The sequence below is a fragment of the Bactrocera latifrons genome, unplaced genomic scaffold (genome assembly GCF_001853355.1).
Source record: "Bactrocera latifrons isolate USDA-ARS-PBARC rearing strain unplaced genomic scaffold, ASM185335v1 scaffold_70, whole genome shotgun sequence".
NCBI classification, from domain to species: domain Eukaryota; kingdom Metazoa; phylum Arthropoda; class Insecta; order Diptera; family Tephritidae; genus Bactrocera; species Bactrocera latifrons.
In genome coordinates, this window is record NW_017537379.1 from 701,826 (window position 1) to 723,133 (window position 21,308).

General features: G+C 33.3%; 1 protein-coding gene across 1 annotated transcript in view; it reads left to right on the top strand.

Annotated features, from left to right (window-relative positions):
- LOC108975939 overlaps window positions 1-21,308 on the top strand; it is a 206,035-nt gene that overhangs the window by 121,439 nt on the left and 63,288 nt on the right. The window contains exons 3-10 of the mRNA XM_018944780.1: window positions 3,527-3,698; window positions 4,830-4,978; window positions 7,654-7,824; window positions 10,811-10,969; window positions 12,430-12,506; window positions 18,328-18,426; window positions 18,649-18,808; window positions 18,916-19,027. Of these exons, the coding sequence (XP_018800325.1) occupies window positions 3,527-3,698; window positions 4,830-4,978; window positions 7,654-7,824; window positions 10,811-10,969; window positions 12,430-12,506; window positions 18,328-18,426; window positions 18,649-18,808; window positions 18,916-19,027 (1,099 nt within the window). The remainder of the gene's footprint in view (window positions 1-3,526; window positions 3,699-4,829; window positions 4,979-7,653; window positions 7,825-10,810; window positions 10,970-12,429; window positions 12,507-18,327; window positions 18,427-18,648; window positions 18,809-18,915; window positions 19,028-21,308) is intronic.

Below are 21,308 nucleotides of genomic sequence, written 5' to 3' on the forward strand. Positions count from 1 at the left end.
TCAAAACTATTTCAGCTAAGCAAGTGTGATTTAGAATATGAAACTTGTGTTTATTTGTTCTATATGGATATGTCTAAGTATGTGTGCAGTTTGAAAAGACAGCCAGTAAGTATTAGTATCTTCAAGCCACATCTTCAGCCATAACTGTATACTCTTAACCATATAAGAGAGTTGTTCACCATAAAACTGTCCATTCACTTAACCGAAATCACTCAGTTTGAGCAAACGTAGGCCATCGCTGGTCGGGCGTTGGCTGGGCGCAGTTGCAATATTTATAATCGTTTGGAGCTATAGAAGCAAACGTCTGGGCTTCCAACTGTCCATTCATTCATTTATTTACTAGCAATGCGGGATATATATATTTGGTTTGTGTGTGTGCAAGTGAGTGTGTGTTAGCGTTTGAAGTGGTTGTCTCGACGTTGATTCTTAACTGCTGCTTACTTCAAGAACCATATTAGATTATCTTGTGGTTCGCTCTTTGTTGTTGCCAACTCAAATCTCACTTACATGCCGGTCTTCTGCTCCGTCTTCATCTTATTTGGCAAGTGTAATGCGTTGTGCGTCTTTGCACACAATATTTTTCAATTTTTACAACGGACCATTCAACTTAGACATGATTGCTATTATTTTATTTTGATTTTATCTCCGCTGGATCCTTGCTATGGCAACTGATGGATATGTGTGTGGTGCGCTTCGTAAATTTGGAAAATGAAAAAAATGTCATTGCGCATGTGAAATATTAGATCGCTCTTCCGTATTTAGTTGGATGTATATGTATAATGCATATATTGTTGCTTTTTGATTGAATGAACAGAATTTTGGTTGAAAAATATTTTCTATTGACTGCAATGGCATCATTACGAAACTACTAGACGATTACAAGCATATTTATCCGACATACATACATATTACATAGGTATATAGACAGATAAATAAATATGTATATTGACATTGCATATGTCTTGATTTACTTTTCGAATACAAGAAAAACAAAAATTTTTGTTACATCGGATAATGCCCTCCACCAATTAACAAGAACTCGACTTGTACCGGCTAGCCTTTGTGTCATCTATATGCTATATTCTTTCAACTTGCACAATGTTTTGGTGATTGTTTCGTTATTTTGAATAACAATCCAAGCGAAGTCTCGTGAATATATTTCCTCAAATAAAGAGGAGTTGATTTTGATCGGTCAGCTATAGTGGTCCAAAAACGGCTATTCCGAAAAATTGGTTGCTTCTTGAGCAAAACATTACATGTACAACATTTCATATCAATATCTTAAAAACTTGTTCACGTGTATACATTACACGGTACATCTGAAATTTAGAGCACAACACTATTGCGAGTAAATTTTAAGTTTATATGAGCATTTGTCTACAAAATAAAAAATCCAATTAAAATAACTTAAGACGAAATACAAAGCTTAATTGGCATTGAAAATAGAATATGCAAAAGTCATTGTAAGGAGCACAAAAGTACAATTATTGACCTACTTGTATGATTTTCAGCTCGTTAAAATATAAATCGCAATAATAGAGTTGATGTATGTATGTAATGTAGATTGATGTGTTTTGGGGACTTCGTTGGCAGGATTGTTCGAATTCAATTTCAAAAGGAATCAGTTTCATAAATACTAAATGCACTAGATTTGCGCTAGATCCTGCAAAGGAATTAACCTCAAATTATTCCTGGTATTATCTCCCTTCGTCAGTCATAACATCGCTCCAGATGTTATTCAATATGCTCCAGTTTCAATTGGAGAGCTCTCATAAGAATCTGCTGAGTCAAGCAATAAGGACGTTAAGATGTATCGACTCCATCATACACGAAAGAACTAACGGATCGCTACAAATCAGGGCTTGCTAAACCGATTCCTTTTGAGCTTAGATCCTTTTATCCACAGTCAAGGAAACTATAATTTTTTACATTATTCTTGGTTGTGGCTTTAGTATATAGAAATGACGAAGTCAGGCGAGTTGCTTGAGATTAGCTGAACACACAGTACTATTCGTTTTAGAGTAATGGATAAAATTCAATAAGATAAATAAAAAATTGTCGTAGCGACGAACATGCAAAATAATTTAATTTTACTAAAGATTTCTAGAACAATGAAATCAGTAGCATGATGCTATTGTAATCTTACATGATAGGGCTAAAAATTGAATGTTACTAAGGCACAAAATATGAAAGGAAAAATTATAAATAATAATTTTTAATTGCGACGATTCTATATCTATCGAAAAAATGTATATTTATGTTAAGCAAGATTTCTTGGAATATAAATTAATTAATAAATATTTTTTATTAGAAAACTCAAAATTTTGCGTACTTTCTTTTAAAGGAGGTATTGTTTTATGATAAATTATTATAGGGAAATATTAGTCCCGAAATTGCAATCGAATTAAGCGGAATTTACTAACTTTATACCCATGTAAGTGTGATTTAAGGTTTTGGAAATTTTATCCAATTTAGTGAACTTTAAATAATCTTACAAACCTGACAAAATATTGGTTTGCAACACAACTACATAGATTATCCCTGCAAAAGTATATAGATCTTAACACTTAGTCAACTGTGTGTGTACATGTATTGGCCTGAGATGCTCTTTTGAATTTATGACTAACGGCATTTTACGCAATCACTTCATTCAACGGGACACATTGATACAAAAGACGTAGGAAACGGAAAAAAATACACAAACGAATCAAAAGAAAATAAAATAACATTAGCGACAGTTGTTCGCCAGCAGCAGCTGATGCTGGCAACAATAACAAAAAAAAGTTTCCAAACTTCCGTACAATTCTGCTTCCTTCGTATATCACATACATACATCCTCACCGATGTCAGTCCGCGCTACCAGCTTTATCTGGCCATTTGAGTTGTATGAATTTCATACATGCATATATTCAAAAGTAAATTATTCGCAGCTTATCTGTGTCATGCGGGAGACGCAACCTCTGATAACCGCTACTCATACGAAAGGAAAAAGAGTGCAAACCAGAAAAATATGTAAAACTTTGGTCCTTTTGAGTCGGGGAGAAAACAACTTTATTTCCTATGTGACCGTAGTCAGTTAAGCGTGACAAGGATATGTTTGATTTGCCACATATTTTCCCTTTTATTATCATCTCTTTTCGATTGTGTAGGTGTGCCCACATAAGGACCTTAAATGTTAGTTTTTCGCTTAGATTTATTTATTTCTTTTTCGTGTTTTAGTAAGCGGAATTTCATTCATTCGTGTGCTAAAGGCTTGTAGCTCACATATTTATTTCTAAATTTGAATCTCTAAATAACTTCATCAAATGATTTAGCATATTTATAAAAGCCCAGAGGTAAATTTTGTCTTGTTGTTGTTTAATATCTAAAACGGCTAGATAAACGATACAAATCAGTTCGTAAAGAAGTCACTTTTCTAATAACATATTAAAGTTAAATTTTAGAGTTCTAAGCAAATTTATGCGATTTCCATCCTCAACCGTTACCAATTATAATACCATCTAAAAAAAATTTTAAACAATTGCAGATGAAACACTGAGCGAACACGAAGGCAAATCGGTGGTGATACCCTGTCCGGTCAACAAAGCCAAATGCGGTGATCTGCACTCGATAAACTGGTTTAAGGGCGACGATCGCATTGGGGCGATGCTATTAGGCGACAGCAATGTGACGAGCGTATCAGACGAGTATGCGAACAGGTAATGTGAAATTATATTAGAAAATATATAATAATATAAAATTATCTTACAAAAAAACTTAAGAGGTTTCCCGTTTTTTTCGTTTAGCATAAATTAATGCGTCGGCTAAAATCAATAGTTATAAGAAAAGTTTTGTAAACAATTATTGGAAGCTGGGCTCTAATATGGCTAGGAACTCGAAAGTGTGTTCATGCCACTATTATCTGTTAGTTATTCTAAAAGAGTGTAAATTTGGTTTTAAACACTACTTGTAACGAAATAATTTTAAGAGGGGCACAAAAATAATATCTTTTATCTTTTGTGAAATTTTAAAAGTCGTAAAACAGAGAATTTTTTTACAATCTAAAAGCATATTCTTAATTTTGTTTAATATGAACAGGGCTAGTTCTCTATATTTTATTCGCAACATCTGCGATCAATCCGAAAGAAAAGTATTACATTTGATACATATGTTTGCCTTGTTCTCAGAAGGGTTCCAAGGACTTTCTCTCCAAATAGCCACACTAAAGAGCCTGCAGTAAAAGCATCCGAATGTGTGGGTGCTCAGTTAGCTTCAGCGTAAGCCAATCAAGTAATTTTTAGACAATATTGCTTCAATAAAAGTCTGGACTCGTTTCCACAATACTTCTGTTCATTGCACTTTATATGAAAACAAAGTTGAACCATCCTTGAATATGTGCTATAAAGTGATGGAAGCCACACAACACTTAATATTATTCAATAGTTTATTATTTTATTACACTAGTTTTTATCAGTTGTTCATACATAGAATATACAATATGATAGTAAAAAGCGAAAATTCTCGAAAAACTTCTATGTAAATATTAAGGGATTTTCAGCAAACCATGAGTATTAAGTGTAGACTTGATCGCCCCCGTTAAAGTGATCTATAATTACTATAAAAAAGCTGACATACTTTTGGGTGCATTACTCTTGTACCTAAAACTCTTATAGAGTAGAATTCATGCCTACTTTAATAATAAATTTACAGTTTTCAAAAATCGCCCTGACTAAATATATATTTGTGGACGGTACATTAATAACGAAACACCAATTTACCCTTTCGAAACTATACTGTATTACTTAATTTATTTTATGAATTTTTTAAACATTTCTTAATATTATTTGCAGAGTCACAGTGGAGCAAAATCCATTTAGATTAGTAATAAAGGACTTAAAAATATCTGATGAGGATATCTATCTTTGTGATACAACATTTCTTATACCAATCGAAACGTGTGATAATTTCAACGGCTATCGTGTCGAGTTGAATGTCTTAGGTAAGTTAAATAATTTCCACTTTTCTAAATTTTTTTCGCAATTTGTATGGTTTATACTTTAACTACTTATTTGCCGTATAAATTTATTTCCTGAAAAAGCGTAATTTGTTGCATTAATTGCATTTTGCATGTCAAATTTTTTTTCTTTTTGATTAAGTTGCGAAATTGCATGATTATCTTCTTGTGTAATCTACTTTGTGCTTTATTTAATATATTTTTACTTGCCACTTATTATTTTTTGTTTTTTTGGCTTTTACCTCTTTAAGTTTGCTGTCAAATAAATGAATAAAAAAATATTGCTATGTCCACCGAAAATATTAAACATTTGTATTTTGCGCTTTGCATGCTAACTGCTGTATGTGTTGTTGTTTTTTGCATAGAGTTGTCATTACTTGTAGGAATACCAATTTTTGTTATACCCTATTTGCACTAACACACATGCGATATGAAACAATTTTCGGTTTTTAGTATTTTTAAGTCATTTGCACATTAATAAAGAGAACCCTAATCTCTAAAACATAAGTACGTTCGAATGTAAGATTTACATATTGTTTAATAATTGTCAAAACGGTTTGATAAATGTAAGCCTCAAACATAGAAGAACAAGCTGCCAAGCTTTAAAGAGTAGCGAATTGCACAATCATTTCAAACTATCGGTGTATTTACATTTGGTTTGGTAGCTTCGTTAAATCATTTAAACGAAAGCAACTTATATCTCATAATGGAAACTTTTCATGCGTTTACAAACCAGTTTTCATAATAGCTCGTAAGACTGATGATTTAAGCTAGTTTTGTTGAATTCGGTCAGCAAATGCTGTTTCTGATTTCCGATCTTCATTTAATCACTTACTTAATAAAGAGGCACTTATGACAATTTATTTTAAAAATACAGGTAATTCGCCTCTCAAAACCAAATGTTTTACATTTTCACACTTTGGGCAAAAAAAATCGTAAACTTAGCATGTAACATTGTAAAACCCGTTTCTATGGCTGAAATTATAAACTCTATGACCGTATTTGTTCTAACTCTCAAGAAACTTTCCGAATAAAAATATAAATTGATGAAAAATATTCAAACCGAGTGCGTTTTTTCGCTCGCAAGAGGTACACTAAAAATTCGTTCCTTCATTCACTTATTTCATTCTGCGCTCATTTATTACCTACTAACTCAATTAAAATTACTACTAACACTATTAAAATTGTTTTACGCTTTTTTATAGTCTCCAATAATGTTCGCAACACAAAAAATTATCAAATGTGAATGTCATCTCAGCGTTGCATAAAGTTTTAATATTTTACTACAAATTTCATTGCTCAATAAAAACAGTGAATGCTCTTTCTTTTCCGATATTGTGTTACATCACTTACTAAATCACTGTCCGCTTTTCATGCGCTTAAAATTTATAATTCATAAAATTTTGAATGCAATTTTATTTTGTAAATAATATTTTATTTATTTTTTTTTTTTCATTTTGGATTTCATAATTCATTGAACAAAAATAAAATATCATGCGATTTTTTTAACTGATTGTACTTTTGATAAACCCCATTCCCACCGCTCTCTTCTACTACTACTCGTACTCGTAATACTACTACTACTACAAAACTAAATCAAAAACGCTCGTCAACATCATCATCATGGATTTGTATATGCCAAATGCAAATGCAATGTTTTACATATATGCAAAATAAATTAAATATAAATATATGCCTGTATGAATACCAAATAATCAAAAAAACAAAAATACAAAAAAACTCGCCTTTAACACCCGCCAAACCCAATTAAATCGGATTGAATCAATGAATGTCAAATTGAAATGTGTGCATACAACATAACTTTAAATTCGTTTACTTTGTGATCTTTCGTTACATTTTATTATGTTACTGCTAAAAACTCACACGAAAAATTAAATCAAAATGCAAATTAACCGTTTTTTCAAAAACAAAAACGTAGAAAATATTGGTAAATTACTAAACAAAACAATTTTTATAAAACTCACAATTTTTTATATAGTTCAAATGGAATAAACTAGTTTTAGCTTTAGTTGTTATTGTTTCGTTTCATTTTCATTTCATTTGGCACTTGCAATCTCGTTTTATTCTCCTTCTGTTTTTAACTTTCCCCTTAGGTTTGAGTGGAAAATCGTTTCAATCTAATTTCAAATGATTGGAATTTTAGTTCAAAATATATTTTGTTTAAAAATTTATTAAAAAGAAATAATCTAAAAAATTTGTGTTATTTAGAGAATCAGTTTTTCTTTTTCAAAGAAATATTACTTTTTATAGTTTATAAATGAAGTTCCGTAAGATTTACTCAATTATTAATTTTGCCTCTACAAACTCACGAATTCTTCTTGAATGTATCAACACAATAAATCAACTACTACAACAACAACAACTACCGCAAATACCAATCCCTAAAACACTTGCTGTATTATCAACGCAACGACAAACACTACAACACAACATTCACCTAAATGTATCTGTCCTATTGCCACCTACAACACACACAACCTGATAACCGTTACACTTGTGTAACATCTATACAACACTCAAACGACGAACGCATCATTACACACCCACCCACACACACGCATACATATGTACATCCGACAACGTGGCGATTGGCGTAATTTGCGCATACGACTATTTGGTTATTGTTGTTGACTGAGCAGTGCCACCAAAGGAGGTTGTGATTCTGGATGAGAAGGGCGATCGCATCGAGAATGGCTCCGTCATTGGACCCATGCAGGAGCGACAATCACTAAAAGTGTCGTGTGTCGTACAGAATACACGACCGCAACCACAGGTCGGCTGGTGGCGGGGGAATAAGCGACTACTGACGCGTAAGTACATGAACATTTTCACACTAACAATCAACAATATTAGTTACATAATTAACTCAAAATAGATAAAGTTTGCTTTAAGTTCAGGAACTTAAAGGTAAATAAAAGAAAAGAAAAGCTATGAATAACATGATTTCTAATTTTTATAAAAACTGCAAGTGTTTTCTGTTAACGATAGCCGGATGCTCTATATGTTATTTAGTGCGGACGGAAGTGAAATTTCTTGACCCCAAGTCTGTTAAAAATCATTAAGCTTTCCTAATAGTCAGAGATCTTTCTGTTTAGAGTTCTGTATAACTTCAATCCAAACACCTTCAGGCAGGAAGCCATGTTTTCTTTATTAGCAAGTAATATTATATCTTGTGTTTTCTTGGGTTATCAAGTTCAGGGCTGCCAATGAATTTTAGTTTATAGCAACCAAGTTGACATCATTCCCTGTAGATGCTCTCAATTACTTATTTTTCACTAGTTGTAAACTCAGTTCTACTGGAGTGAGTCTGCTCAAAATAAAAATCGATTCGCGTAAAATTTAAGCATTTATATTATTTTTGTAGGTGTGTGCGTGAATTTTTTTTTTTTTCACCTTTTATGTGCTGGTGCAGGTCAACCACTTGAGCTGCCACTTAAGGCTAATCTCAGTCAAAAGTCCTGCTGAAACACGCACGACAGAAATTTACGACCATACACGCCCAGCGTAAGCCGAGAAAACTTCGGTGGCGGACTTAACACTTTGAATGTATCATATTCTACTCTTCTTATTGCACCGCACGATGCGGCTTCAGTCGAGCAAGACGAATGCGTGTCTGCTGTGAAATTTATTAGCAAACGAAAAAAATGCGTTGAACGCATAAAAAATTTGTGGATTTTAGCAGCGTCTTATCAGACAACGCTCAATAGAGGTACACATGCAGCGAGATACGAAGAAAAAAAAGAAATAAAATCCTTGCGAGTGTGAAAGGATCACACTAAGTCCTCTTTTAAGGATGAACTGTGGTGCGCACAAGTTACGAAAAAGCACCCGTTAAAAAGCACAAAATGTTCACCAGAAGCTCACACACACACTGGCACAACCGAGTGTTGTTGTAGAATCCCTGAGACCGTAGCTAATAAAATCTTTTTATTGCCATGCATAAAAAAGCAATTGCATTAAATTTCTCAGCTTACTCGCTGGCGTAGCTTAAAAATGGCGCTCACTCTTCTTGGATGTCCTTTTTGCCCTCTTCACACCGCTGGTAACCTTCTTAACTATGATTGTGCCACCAAATTAATTGGTTGTTTTAAGCAGTAAGCAAAGATAATAAAATAAAAACAAGCTCTAAATGGAAGGTGCAAAGAATCCGAACAAAAGTGTAATGCAAAGCACGTTAGTCACCGCCTGACCGGGCGTAGAGCAGGACATACATATACACCTACAACACTCAGCAGATTCTTGCGTTAGGTATACATGCTTATAGCAAAAATTAATGCGCCAAAGAGACAAGCCATTACTTCAACGGAATTCCGGGCAAAATACTTACGCGTATCGCAGCAAAAGCAAGAAGCCCGATTCAAAGCAAATTCCACTCGAGCGTACACCTAAGCATACTTCTTGGTGCAATTTCTTGCATTAAACGAGATGCTTTTTAATTCTCCAACGCTTTTTATGGCTATGTGAAGTTTCTGATTTCGCTAATAATTTCCGGCGAGGTTTATTTTTTCCAACAACATTAATCTTAAAAGATATTCTTTTTTTTCTTCTGTTGGCCATTTACTCAATTTATTTCATCCGACTTGGAGTATACTGCGCATTTTAGAAATTTATTTACACTTTCACAAAGTATAATCTCTTTTCGTTCACTTTTTAACCGTTATCTAAATTCGTCCTTTTCTACGTGCGACCTTTTAAGTGATTTGCTCAATTACATTTTTATACGTTCATGCCTCCGTCTTAATTGTTGTTGGTGTAGTTAAGGTGTCTGGTATAGATCACTTTGACTCAACTGTTAATGATGACAGCTACAAGAGGTGGAAATCAAAAGAAGTGTAATAGAAAAGTTACTTGAGTTCAAAAAGGCCTGATTGCAGGTCAAATTTTTATGATTTTTTTGGAGCGTACTATTTGTAAAGTATAAAACTTATGGACTAAACTCAACGTTTTATTTTGCGCCTAAAACTTTTAAAATATTTAAAACATTCTTCAGTGCAATTTCTAAAAAATTAGCGCAAGTTTTTTATGATCTAAGTAAGCAGAACTTTAAATGAACACAAATACAATATTTCAAAACAATCAGTTACACCATTCAAGAAGTATAAAACGAAACTTTAAGTTGGACTGTCCTTCTGACTGTTTCATCTTGTAATTTTTTGCAATAACGCTCATTGAGCCTATATAATAACTAACATCTCTTAAAAAAGATATTTAGTATGCCAATGTATGTAACTCCAGTTCTTATATTTTTCGAATTTACTTCCTCTCAGATTGTTAAAGAAATAAGTTAAATTTCCTTCAAGCAGCTTAGGAAGCAGCATCATCGAGAAAGAACTCCTTTTTCAGCCTTTATAGTTTGAAATAATCACTATTTTTTATTATAAAATTCCTCTGAAAGTTTTATAATAAAGAAGAACTAACGAAAAATGCTCACGTCAGAATGTCCGACATAATATTAATTCCACTTCATTTAGTTTTCAATTAAAAATGGTTGAAAATTTCATGACTGATGTATGTATGTATATCATTAATAGCTTATCAACTAGTATCTCAGACCCCAAAAACTGTTTGGAATTTAAAATGCAACCTTTATCTCGGTGTCATGATAAAGATCGGTATAGGTGCTATTAATAAAATTTGTCAATAAAAATGTCTTAAGATGACATAAAAATTACTCTGATCAGTTTTGTTTTTTCAAATGAGTGCATACATATGTATAACAATTTTGTTAAAAATATATGTAATTTTAATTTTAATTAATTATACTTTTAATATAAATTTCTGTTTTATTTTGCACAGATTCCGCATCCTATGTTGAGACGGATGGCCTGTTTACTGCTACTTTGGAATTGAATTTGGAGTTGTCACGTGACGATCTGGCGAGAGATATTGAATGTCGCGTCGAGTCTGCAGCTTTGCCAAACAAGCTAATCAATAAGCTTCGTGTCGATTTACAAGGTAATTACAGAAAATGTATTGCACTCATCAGGAGTGTTGCTATGTTCAATTTTTTTTTACCATACAAATAGGTTGCCATTAGTAATGAAAAGGAAGTATTTAGGAAAATTTGTGTACATTTCTTAGTACTCGTTGCACTGTTGCTTTGAAAAAAATGTAACATTTATTAACTCAAAAACGTCTAAAATTTTCGTAAAGTTGCAACACTGTTAATGAATATTGTGGCATGTAGGTAAAACTTAAGGAAATTGCATAATCTGATGTGAGATCGCAAGTTTATTTGCAAATTGAAAAGGTCACGCTACCCAAATTAAAGTAATTAATTAAATTCATTATAAAAATATCACACCAACTTACGCAACCTGTCAACAAAATTTTGATTGAAGTGAAACATCATCTAAAGCAGTATTTAGTTAAGGTCAAGACTAAGCCTTTCGTAGAGAGTTTTGATTTTTTAAGCCGAAGAAATGTCACATCAATACTTAAAAAAGAAGGAAACAGTAATAAATAATGATGGAAATAACCAAAGACAGAGGAAGATATATACACATACATTTGTGTGTATACATATAGTATACTGCTATACCGTATGTCAGAGGCAATAAGTAAAATTTTTTTTGAACCATAGCTTAATGAGTACGATATATTTTGATAGAAACATATTTCCGTAATAAATATTAACATAAAACACATAACAGATCATATTTAAGTGTGTAAGTGTAAGAGGAAAATTAATGAAAGCCACATTTAAGAGACCGAGGCGTCACTTAATTAAACACTTTAGTCGCCGAAAAATAAAACTCGCGCACACTTCAATATGCAAAACCACTTAATTATAACAAAAAAAATATGCCCGTATCCTTAAAAAAGTTTCAGAAATGGCGCGAGGAAGTTGGAACAATAGCATTAAATACTTAAGTGTAATTGGACAAAGGCAAAAAGCAAAACATAAAAAATGAAACTAAGCTGACAGCAAAATTGATTGATGCCTTCTCTCATTGTATGGAATTGAATGGAAATGACTGTGGGCGCGTGTGTGGGCTAATTGCCACAGGAATGCCATGCTATGCTTTAGGCCATTTCTTTTCCCCTCCGTCCTTCCACGCCATTCGCACATGCTTCGGGAGCGATTTGAAAAGGGTAGCTAAAAGTTAGATGCCATCTAAATTGCTGTTATTAATTATGTAGGCAGAGAAAGAATACTGAAGCAACAAAAAACAAAATAGAAGTTATTTGTGCGTTAAAAGCTTGCGTCAAGTTGGCGTGGCGAATGCTTACGGTGACACAATGGCATAACTGCCAACAATGCCGACCATTTATTTATCAATTTTTCTTGCAACGTAGAGCAATTGGCCGTTTTTCACCTGGCTGACTATTGTCTAACGCAATTTTAGAATACCTTACTTCATTCCTTTTATTGATTTTGATTTATTTACTTTTTCTTTTTATGTCATTTGCAGTGCGTCCGACGAGCATATCCATCAATGGTGTGGAGCATCATACGGTGCAGGGCAGCAAAGTGGTGCTGACATGTGATGTAAGTGTTGTGGTTTTAATATTACTAAGCTCAAATAGCCTAAGTTTCTATATTTTCTCACTTTTTCTTATAAAAATTATAATAGAAATTTTTTAAAGAACAAAACTCTGAATAATTTAAGTTAATATTTTCAATAAACTCTTTTTTTTCAATGAATTATCGACACTGACAACGTCTATGAGTGACCACTTAAAATCCAATCGAACTGAATATTTTCTTCTAAGATATGCGTACTATGCACGCCTATAAATAAGATGTTCTTAAAACTCTTCGGCTCAAGAATAGTATGTTTTAACTTGAATGCTATAATAACAAATGTATGTAGTATTTTGAAGCTTAACCATCGACAAGTAATAGTAACGGCTACGAAATTTCAAAACATACATATGTCCGAAGACTTAGTTTTTCTTTTATTATATCCGAGAAATTTCAAAACACATTTCAAAATAACTAAAAAGTAAAGTAATGTGTTATAAGATAACCAAATAAGATAACTCATTCACATTTGAATTTAAAGACAAGATAAAACAAAGCTTTAATAGATGACCGAAAAGAAGAACGTAATCCAAAAGTTTCGGCAAATTTAACCCCTCCTGTCGTCGAATTATAATTGTCCGTATTATTTAAAATTTTCCGCAAACAGCTGTGTTTTATGAAACAAACTAAGACTAGCCGAAAACTACATCAATTACAAATTGCTCATTATAAGATTTTCATCTCAGTTCCTTAGTAATTTAAAAAAGAATTTTTTTTACTTTCTTTTAAGAATTATATGTTTCTAAATTGTCACTATTTTGATACCCAAAATGTAGGTATTTAGAGTTTTATTTTCCATTTTAAAATATGATATTCACTCACATATTCTTTTCCACATTTCTTCACAGAAATGTTCCATCTATTGCCTCAGATATTGTAAATTAGCCTCCACTATTGACGTTATAAAGCACTATTTAATCAATAACCCTGAGCCTTTCCAATAAAGGCTTCCCTACATGCAAGTTGACAACTAGCTAGATCTAACTACTATCTACTATACATTTGCATATACTCGTATGGAACGTGTGGACATGGTGCAAGAGCACACGATGCCGTGGGGTAATTGCCAATAATTAACTGTCAATTATTACTTTGATTTTTCTTCATGAAAATTTTAACAAGCATAAATGAAAATGTCGGAGTGAGAGTGTATGTTGAATTACCGAGGATATATGTATGCATCTGTGTATAGGTATTTATGTCAGTGTGTTTACGGGTCGACAATTTTATGCTTTAATAGATTTGTAACGTTTAAACGTGTTACAATGGGGCGTTTTGCAAGCGCTTACCAATTTTGAGCAGAAAATTCGATATTAAATAGTGTTTAAAGGGTGGAACAAATGAATTAGTAAACAAAAAAACTATACCAAATAAACAAACATACAGTAATTACTATTACCACATTATACCTTGTCCTCAAGCTCAATTCCATAAGCGTTATCTTTCTTTGTGTATAAATTCTTCTTATAGCAGTGGCGCTGCCTTATGTTTTACAATCAAAATCGAGTGTTAATTTAACTTAAAAAAATTATTGGCATGTATGACACTTATTTCATATTGGACTCATTCACGATACACAAAATGTATCTAATATTATATCTGCTAAATGAAAAAAGCCTTTATACATATACCGTGTTGATGAGGCAACTATATACATTCTTCTATCGAACTCGTTTGCTTTCTTATTGCTGCTCCTAGAAGGACATTTTTTGTAGCAGAGTAGCGTCTAAAGGTAGATGGCTAATATTTAAGTTAAATATTATCCGAAAAATGTGGTATTGAGTAATTTTTCATTGATAATTTGAAAATTTCTTTAAGAATTCCGCATCGAAGTTCCCTTTTCTTCTTTTTCCAGTTTAGTAGTACAATTAGATCATACGAGTGATACACTTATTCAATCACACTTTTGTTAATAACACAAAATGAGAGTTTAGTATCGGTTCTAAGAATGGAATTATACTAACTAAATATATTGCATGTCTCTTCGACACTATTCATGTCGGTTTTTTTTTTTTAAACAATGAATAAAGTTATAAAGACGTTGTAGAGTCTCAATGAGACAGATATGGACATAACAGAAATAACAGATAGGAAGTGAAAATTTCCAAACACAGACGATATTAGATTGGGAGAAATGCTTAGAAAAGAATTCTGAACAATAATAATGGAATCCAACAATTTTAGAAACGTTCTTGCGTAATAAATATAAAAGATTTTAGATGAGAATTTAGATGAGAACTTCTAAACTGACACTTTTAATAACAAACCCAGTAAGAAGAAATTTTCCGTGAACCACCCTGTATATCGGATTGACACGTAAAATTATGTACGTATACATCAAATTAACAAGCAAGGATGACCTAAGTTCGGGGGTAACCGAGCATTTTGTTTTCTTAAAAGTTGCAGGGATAACAGCTAAATAACTTCAGGTGTAATGTTGGATACAGTATTGAAAAATGTAACGCAAGGGGTCAACTTAATTGTGCGACGAAATCTTGAATGAATTATAATCAGAGCGAAAATTACACTCATCGACAATCGATTTTATCTACTCTTAACAAGTAACATTTAAAAATTATAAACTTTAATCTAATTCTTAGTTTTGGCTGTTGAAATTTTTGTTTCTGTAGCTGAGCAGCTTAAGATCGCAACGCTTAAAACTTCCTTGCCTATTATGACTCGGCTAATTCCGCTCTTTCGCGGATTGCGCCCCTCGTGTCGGTTGGGCGGGAGGAGGGTAATCGTTGGGTATTATTATTATTTTAGCCAATAACAAATAATATTAAAATGACACATATCAATTAAAAGCGCTTTGGGTTTCATTATTCAACCAAATTTTCGAAAATTTAATTATTAGTTATATAGAGGCTAGATCAAGTTTGCTCCCAATTTTAAGAATTTTAATCAGAAAGATACAATGTTATTATTAAAATGTTTTCACTTCCATTTAGATAATTCACATATTGGCCGATATGCGCGGCATAAAATCACCCGGAAGTTCGAAAACCTTTATTACAGGTATATGGCATCTCAGGGAGGTATTGATTCGATTCAACCCATTTCTCATAATAATAATTGCTATTATCTGGAAAGAACTATTTCCAAAATTCTATTATATATCTCACATATTGACCGATATTTTTGGTAAAAATACAACTATTGACACTGGCTCCGCATATTCGGTACCATTTCGGTTCGATTTGGAAATCTTTTGTTATATTAATTGGTGCTGTATTTGTATACTGGAATTTGGAAGGATCAGATGATATTTATGGGAAGTAGGCGTAGTTGTGGTTCGAGTTCCCCCGTTTTTGGTAACGCAGAAATATCAAATTACTGAATTTGGTTAATAGCGGAAGAGAGGGTCTCGAGATATGGATTTTTAACTAAATTTGGGGGGTATTATCACCGTCGGCCAAATTTTAACTCATATAAGTCCCATCTTCCATTCTGAGTGTAAATAAGCTCTTTATCTTAATTTAAGGCTTAGTTTTATCACTTCGTCGTTTAATTTCGTTTTTGCGTGGCAGTAGTCCGGTTACTCCTATCTACAATACCAAAATTCTTTTGGTGCCAAGGAGCATGTCTACCAAGTTTCATCAAGATTCACCGTTAAGTGAACGAAACTATTATACTCTGTAGAAATATGTTGCAAGAGTATAATGCATAACACTTACTACATGTAGTTTTTTCATATATATATCCTTTCGCACAAACACTCTCACAAATACACACACCTAACGGTATAATGGTATTTGCTCTATGAATGTGTATTGTTCGCTGGCACTCCTGTCGAGTTATATGCGGCAAATTGCTTTTTATTGTAATTTTAATAGCTTTTTGTATAATTCGTTACATCGATTGTGCCGTTACAGCTGTTGTTTGCTGAAGCGAGCGAGCAATTATACACACATGCGTACACATGTGGCATTTTGCCTTCATACGGTTATTTAGATCGGTGCATAATAGGCGCTTAATTGATAGTTTATTGTTCTTAGCTCAGCTTCTGTAACGGAAAATTTTATTCTTCGTCATAAGTCAAAGGCAAATGATCGTGTGCGTGTGTATTGGCGTTGAAAACTGTGTTAATTAATTTTACTTTCAATCAATGGCAATAAATTCAATTTGCAGCCAATGGCACAATGGCAAATTATCTTTAGCTTTGAACTTAATTATTAGATAATTACTAAAAGAAATTTGTGCATAAATTCTCAGTAAATTATAGTATGTAAATACTCCATAGTTGCAACTGACGTACTTTGGTAAGTTTGTTCAGTAAAATTTCACACATGAATGTTCTTTAAAAGATTTCCATTTTAAAGATAGATAGATTTACATATATATAGATTTACTGAAAGCATACCTACCAGTAGAAAAAATGCCGAAACCAATCACACTAGCTCACAGTCATTTTGCGACAGTGATGTTAGTGGTTGTTTGTTTACTACTTTTGGGTTCCTAAAACCCTGATAGTAAAAATTTTATAACACGTTCGACGTTATGTGATTTTAGCTATATTTAAGGGGCTGTACGAGGTGGAAAATGTGGATAATCTTGCAACATATTGCTACACAGTATAATCGTTTTTTCACCTAAGGGTTGTTTGCATCACCAAAAAAAAAAAAGGTCGTTAGAACTAAGGTTATGCATATATAAATGATCTGGATAACGAGACGAGTTGAAATCTGAGTAACTGTCTCTCTGTCCCTCCGTCCGTCTATCCGTGTGCGTACGCGCCTTAAATCGATAAATAAATAGTCCGAAGGCATTAAATTTTATATCTGAGTTAACGCAAGAGGAGTGTGTCGAAGAAATTTTCAAAAAAAAAAAGTGAAATTGGACTTCAACCATTGCACGAATATATCACCTTATGACCAAAAAATGTCCAAATCGGAAAAAAAATATTCAAGATCAAATATGTGGATCAAAGTTCCGATTGCGAACTTTCTAACGAATATATCGGTCAGTCTGTAAGCTATATTATAGAAATTATACTTATGTATCAGAAATGGATTGAATCGGGTCGTTAAATTATCGAGCCCCATATTTGTATGTACTTAGTAGAATTATTTTCGAACTTCCAGTTGAAAATTCCTCATATAACGGCAAAATCGTGAATTATTTCAATAAAATTTAGGGAGCGTGTTTTTCTAATAAGGGTTTGGTCTTGGCAAGTTGCGGGGTTATACAATATTCGGTTACATCCGAACATAACCCTTCTTTTCTAATTTTAATTGTAATTAAAACTTAAGAGTTTATATGAGATATAGCGCTTTTTTAAAAGCGTAGGCTTTGAAACTGTTTTATCGCAAACAGAAGGACTCTTCCATGAAAGTAAGAAGTGAAATACATTCCAACCTTACAACGTGAGTGCTACCAATTCGGTTGAAAACTGGTTGGTTAGTTCGACTTGGTACTCTTCACCGATTGGCAGGTCTATCATTACTCTTAGTGCTCGTGTGACCTGTATTAAAGCTAGCAAACTACTTATGAATGGTTGCTTCGCTTGTTCCAGTCACCTGCTAATAATTTCTATATCTTTAATTTATGGAAATATGTTAAGTATTCTGCCTCTTCCTATCATATTAAATGAAATTTGGAAAGGTAAAAGTTCAGCGAGGATTAAAGTAATTATATTATAAAATATTCAATCAAAATATGATAAAATACTTTCACGTTTAAAACTAGTCAAATTTTGTACAAATGCCAAATTTTCTAATTTCAGCAGTTCCTTTAATTATTTCATTACTGAATTTTTAATTTCACGTACTTTAAATAATTTCAGATTCATGGCGCTCGACCAGCAGTGAATTTGACGTGGTTCAATTCCTCAACGGTCATAAGTCCCGAAGAGAACGATTTAACCGAAATTAGAACGAAGGCGGTAAGTGAATTCAAGTATTTAAATAAAACTATTATGAATTTCTATAACAAGTTTTTAGAAATTTCTTCCTAAAAATACCGAAATAAATTTATTATAACTGCACTTTTTGAGTTAACCCACCTTCATGCTCATACAAATACACTGAGTAGTAACTTTAAACTTTTCCATGCATTTCATAACTATACTTCATATATATTCGTCCTTTCATAACGCGATCGTCAGTTCGAGAAGGACGACGGCACGTATCACACGCAGTCGGAGCTTATCTTCAACGCGACACGCTTCGAGAATGACATGATTTTCCGGTGCGATGCGGACAACGTGGTGCTGCAGTTAAACCGCGAAAAACCATTCACATCTTCGCTGACGCTGGAAGTGCTGTGTAAGTTGCACGCTACGAAAACTACAAAATCACAGCAACAAAAAAGTTACAGCAAACAATTGTTACATAAAACCATTTTCGCTCTTTTCTACACTTTCTATATATAGATCCGCCAGTGGTTAAGGTCAGCCCACCCGAGATTACGGTAAACACCAGCGACACCGTGCTGCTCAACTGCGAATATGTCGCAAATCCGGCGTCGCTGACGCAAGTCATGTGGTAAGTTAAAGGATTATAATTTATTTGCAAGCAAAGAAAGTAAAAGGTTTTGAAAATAGAAATTCGCACTTATTGACTTTCAATTTCTAATTGTCTTAAGTTACTTGTTTGCACAACAAAAATAAACACATTTAATTGCGTTCAAGTCCATTAATGGGTAGCAAATGACAGCGATTACCCGCTGTTGCACCAAAGTCACAAGGCAACAACCTCACACATACACACAAATGGCATCCACAAATAGTTGCAAAATCAGGCGCGCAGAGATTTTCACACCCACACATGTACCTACGACTGCTGATAGAGTAATGTGAGGTACACAATGCTCGCGACAGACTGCAGCAGCACGACAGTGAACTGAAAATGGCGTTGTGAATCCGACTACACGAACATTTGTGAGAGGGCAGCAACATAACAATGGCCGGCATGTACACAAAACAAGGCAGTTGTCCATTTTGCATGTACACAATTTCGTTGTGGCCATACTAGTACCTTGCACTTCAATGAAATTTTAATATTTTGTTCAAAGCGAAATTTTTAAGCCAAAAATAAGTAAATAGGTAAATTTATTTGTTTTTTTTTTTTTTTTTTAAATTATCAATTGTTATTATAAATGATGGAACAGAGCTATTTTATGCTTTTATTTGTAAAATAACGTCAGGTTTGTTAGAGCTGTGAATAATTTTAAATTTAACATATTAGTGGCATCACCACTCTACCTCATCTCTCTATCTTCCATTTTACTGTCAACTCTACTGTCGTCCTACTTTCGTTGGCAAATATAGGATTAAATTGAAGTTAGCGAGAACGTCAACTGTCGGCCTGCAGTCGTGTAGTCGTGCAGCTGTCAAAATAGGTCCGTCCATAAGAACGTGTGTATTTTAATATTTGMCAGATGTCGTTTGCAGTCTGTCGCGAGCATTGTATTCCACACATAAAAGCTAGCACTGGAGGCGCCTCCACTGGGGGCAATGACACACTCCGAACGAAGACAAATATCGATACAATAAAGTGCAAGCTAATTAAACTAAATTTCCAAATGTAAACAAAAAACTAATTAAAAACAAATACAAAGGCAGCGTTTGCAGGAAGGCATTGTGCAATCGCAGAGATAGCAGTGCAAATAAAGCAAATGGCAAATCGAAGCGCAAAGCAAATGGCGACAATCAGTGAATGAAGTACGCACGCATTCACACACGCGCAAACACTGTGGCAGAGTTGCATGTGTTGGTTACACGACCGATATTGCGTAAATGCACTAATGCGGCCGCCAATATCGTGTGCAAATAGCTCCACAACTCAACAATGTTTAGCATCGTAGGGCTAAACAAGCAGCGCAACGGAGAATTTGTACAGTGGCAGTCGCAGAAACATACACCTACAATGTGTATATATAGTATACTATATGTAATGTGGCATCATAAGCACCGACTTAGCATATTCGTGTCAAATTCCTATTGATACTTAGTTAAAGCATAAGCCGAACTCTGCTTAAATCATGAGTATTTGTATAGGGTAAATTAAATTTACGAAGAGAGAGCGCTTCGATTCATTTATATCGGATCAAATATTTGAATATTTGCAGTAGTTCTTTAAGTATTGTTCCGAGTCTTTTATGAGTTTAAGACTAAAGCTTTTGTGGCAATGAAATCGGCCAAATAGTTAAACCGAGAAAACCGATGTTTGGACAAAAACTAATTTTTTTTTTTTTTTTTTTGTTTTTTTTTTAGTAGAATTGAGCTGTTTGACCGGATAAGCATATTGACAATAGAGCTAAATTTATTTTCATCAATCATATGCTGGCGATCTGAGGACAGGCAAAATTTCGCTTGTAAATGTATTAATTTAAATCAAAATTTCTACCTCTAAAATGTCTTCGGCCGAAAATGGTAGACATTAAACGCAAATCAATAAACGACTTATGCACTTGTAAAAAATACATGCCCTGATGGCAATTCAAAAACAGTGTGTGTGTACTAAAAGCCTCGATACTTCAAAATAACTTTCCTTTTTCTCGATTTTTAAAAATGGTTGTTGAATAAAATAAATAGCAATACAAATTTGTTAAATAAAAATGTTAAATAAAAATAAAAAAATATGAAATAGTTTTTTAATTATTTTCTGAGAAGCTTTCAACTGTATTTCAACTACTAGAACCTTCATCACAGCACGAGGCTCACTAAATGTATATTGATATTGATATACATATGTACACTTGTGCTCACACAATTAAGCCACATAAACGTTATGGTGTACAAATTCATAAAAGTTGAATTTTATT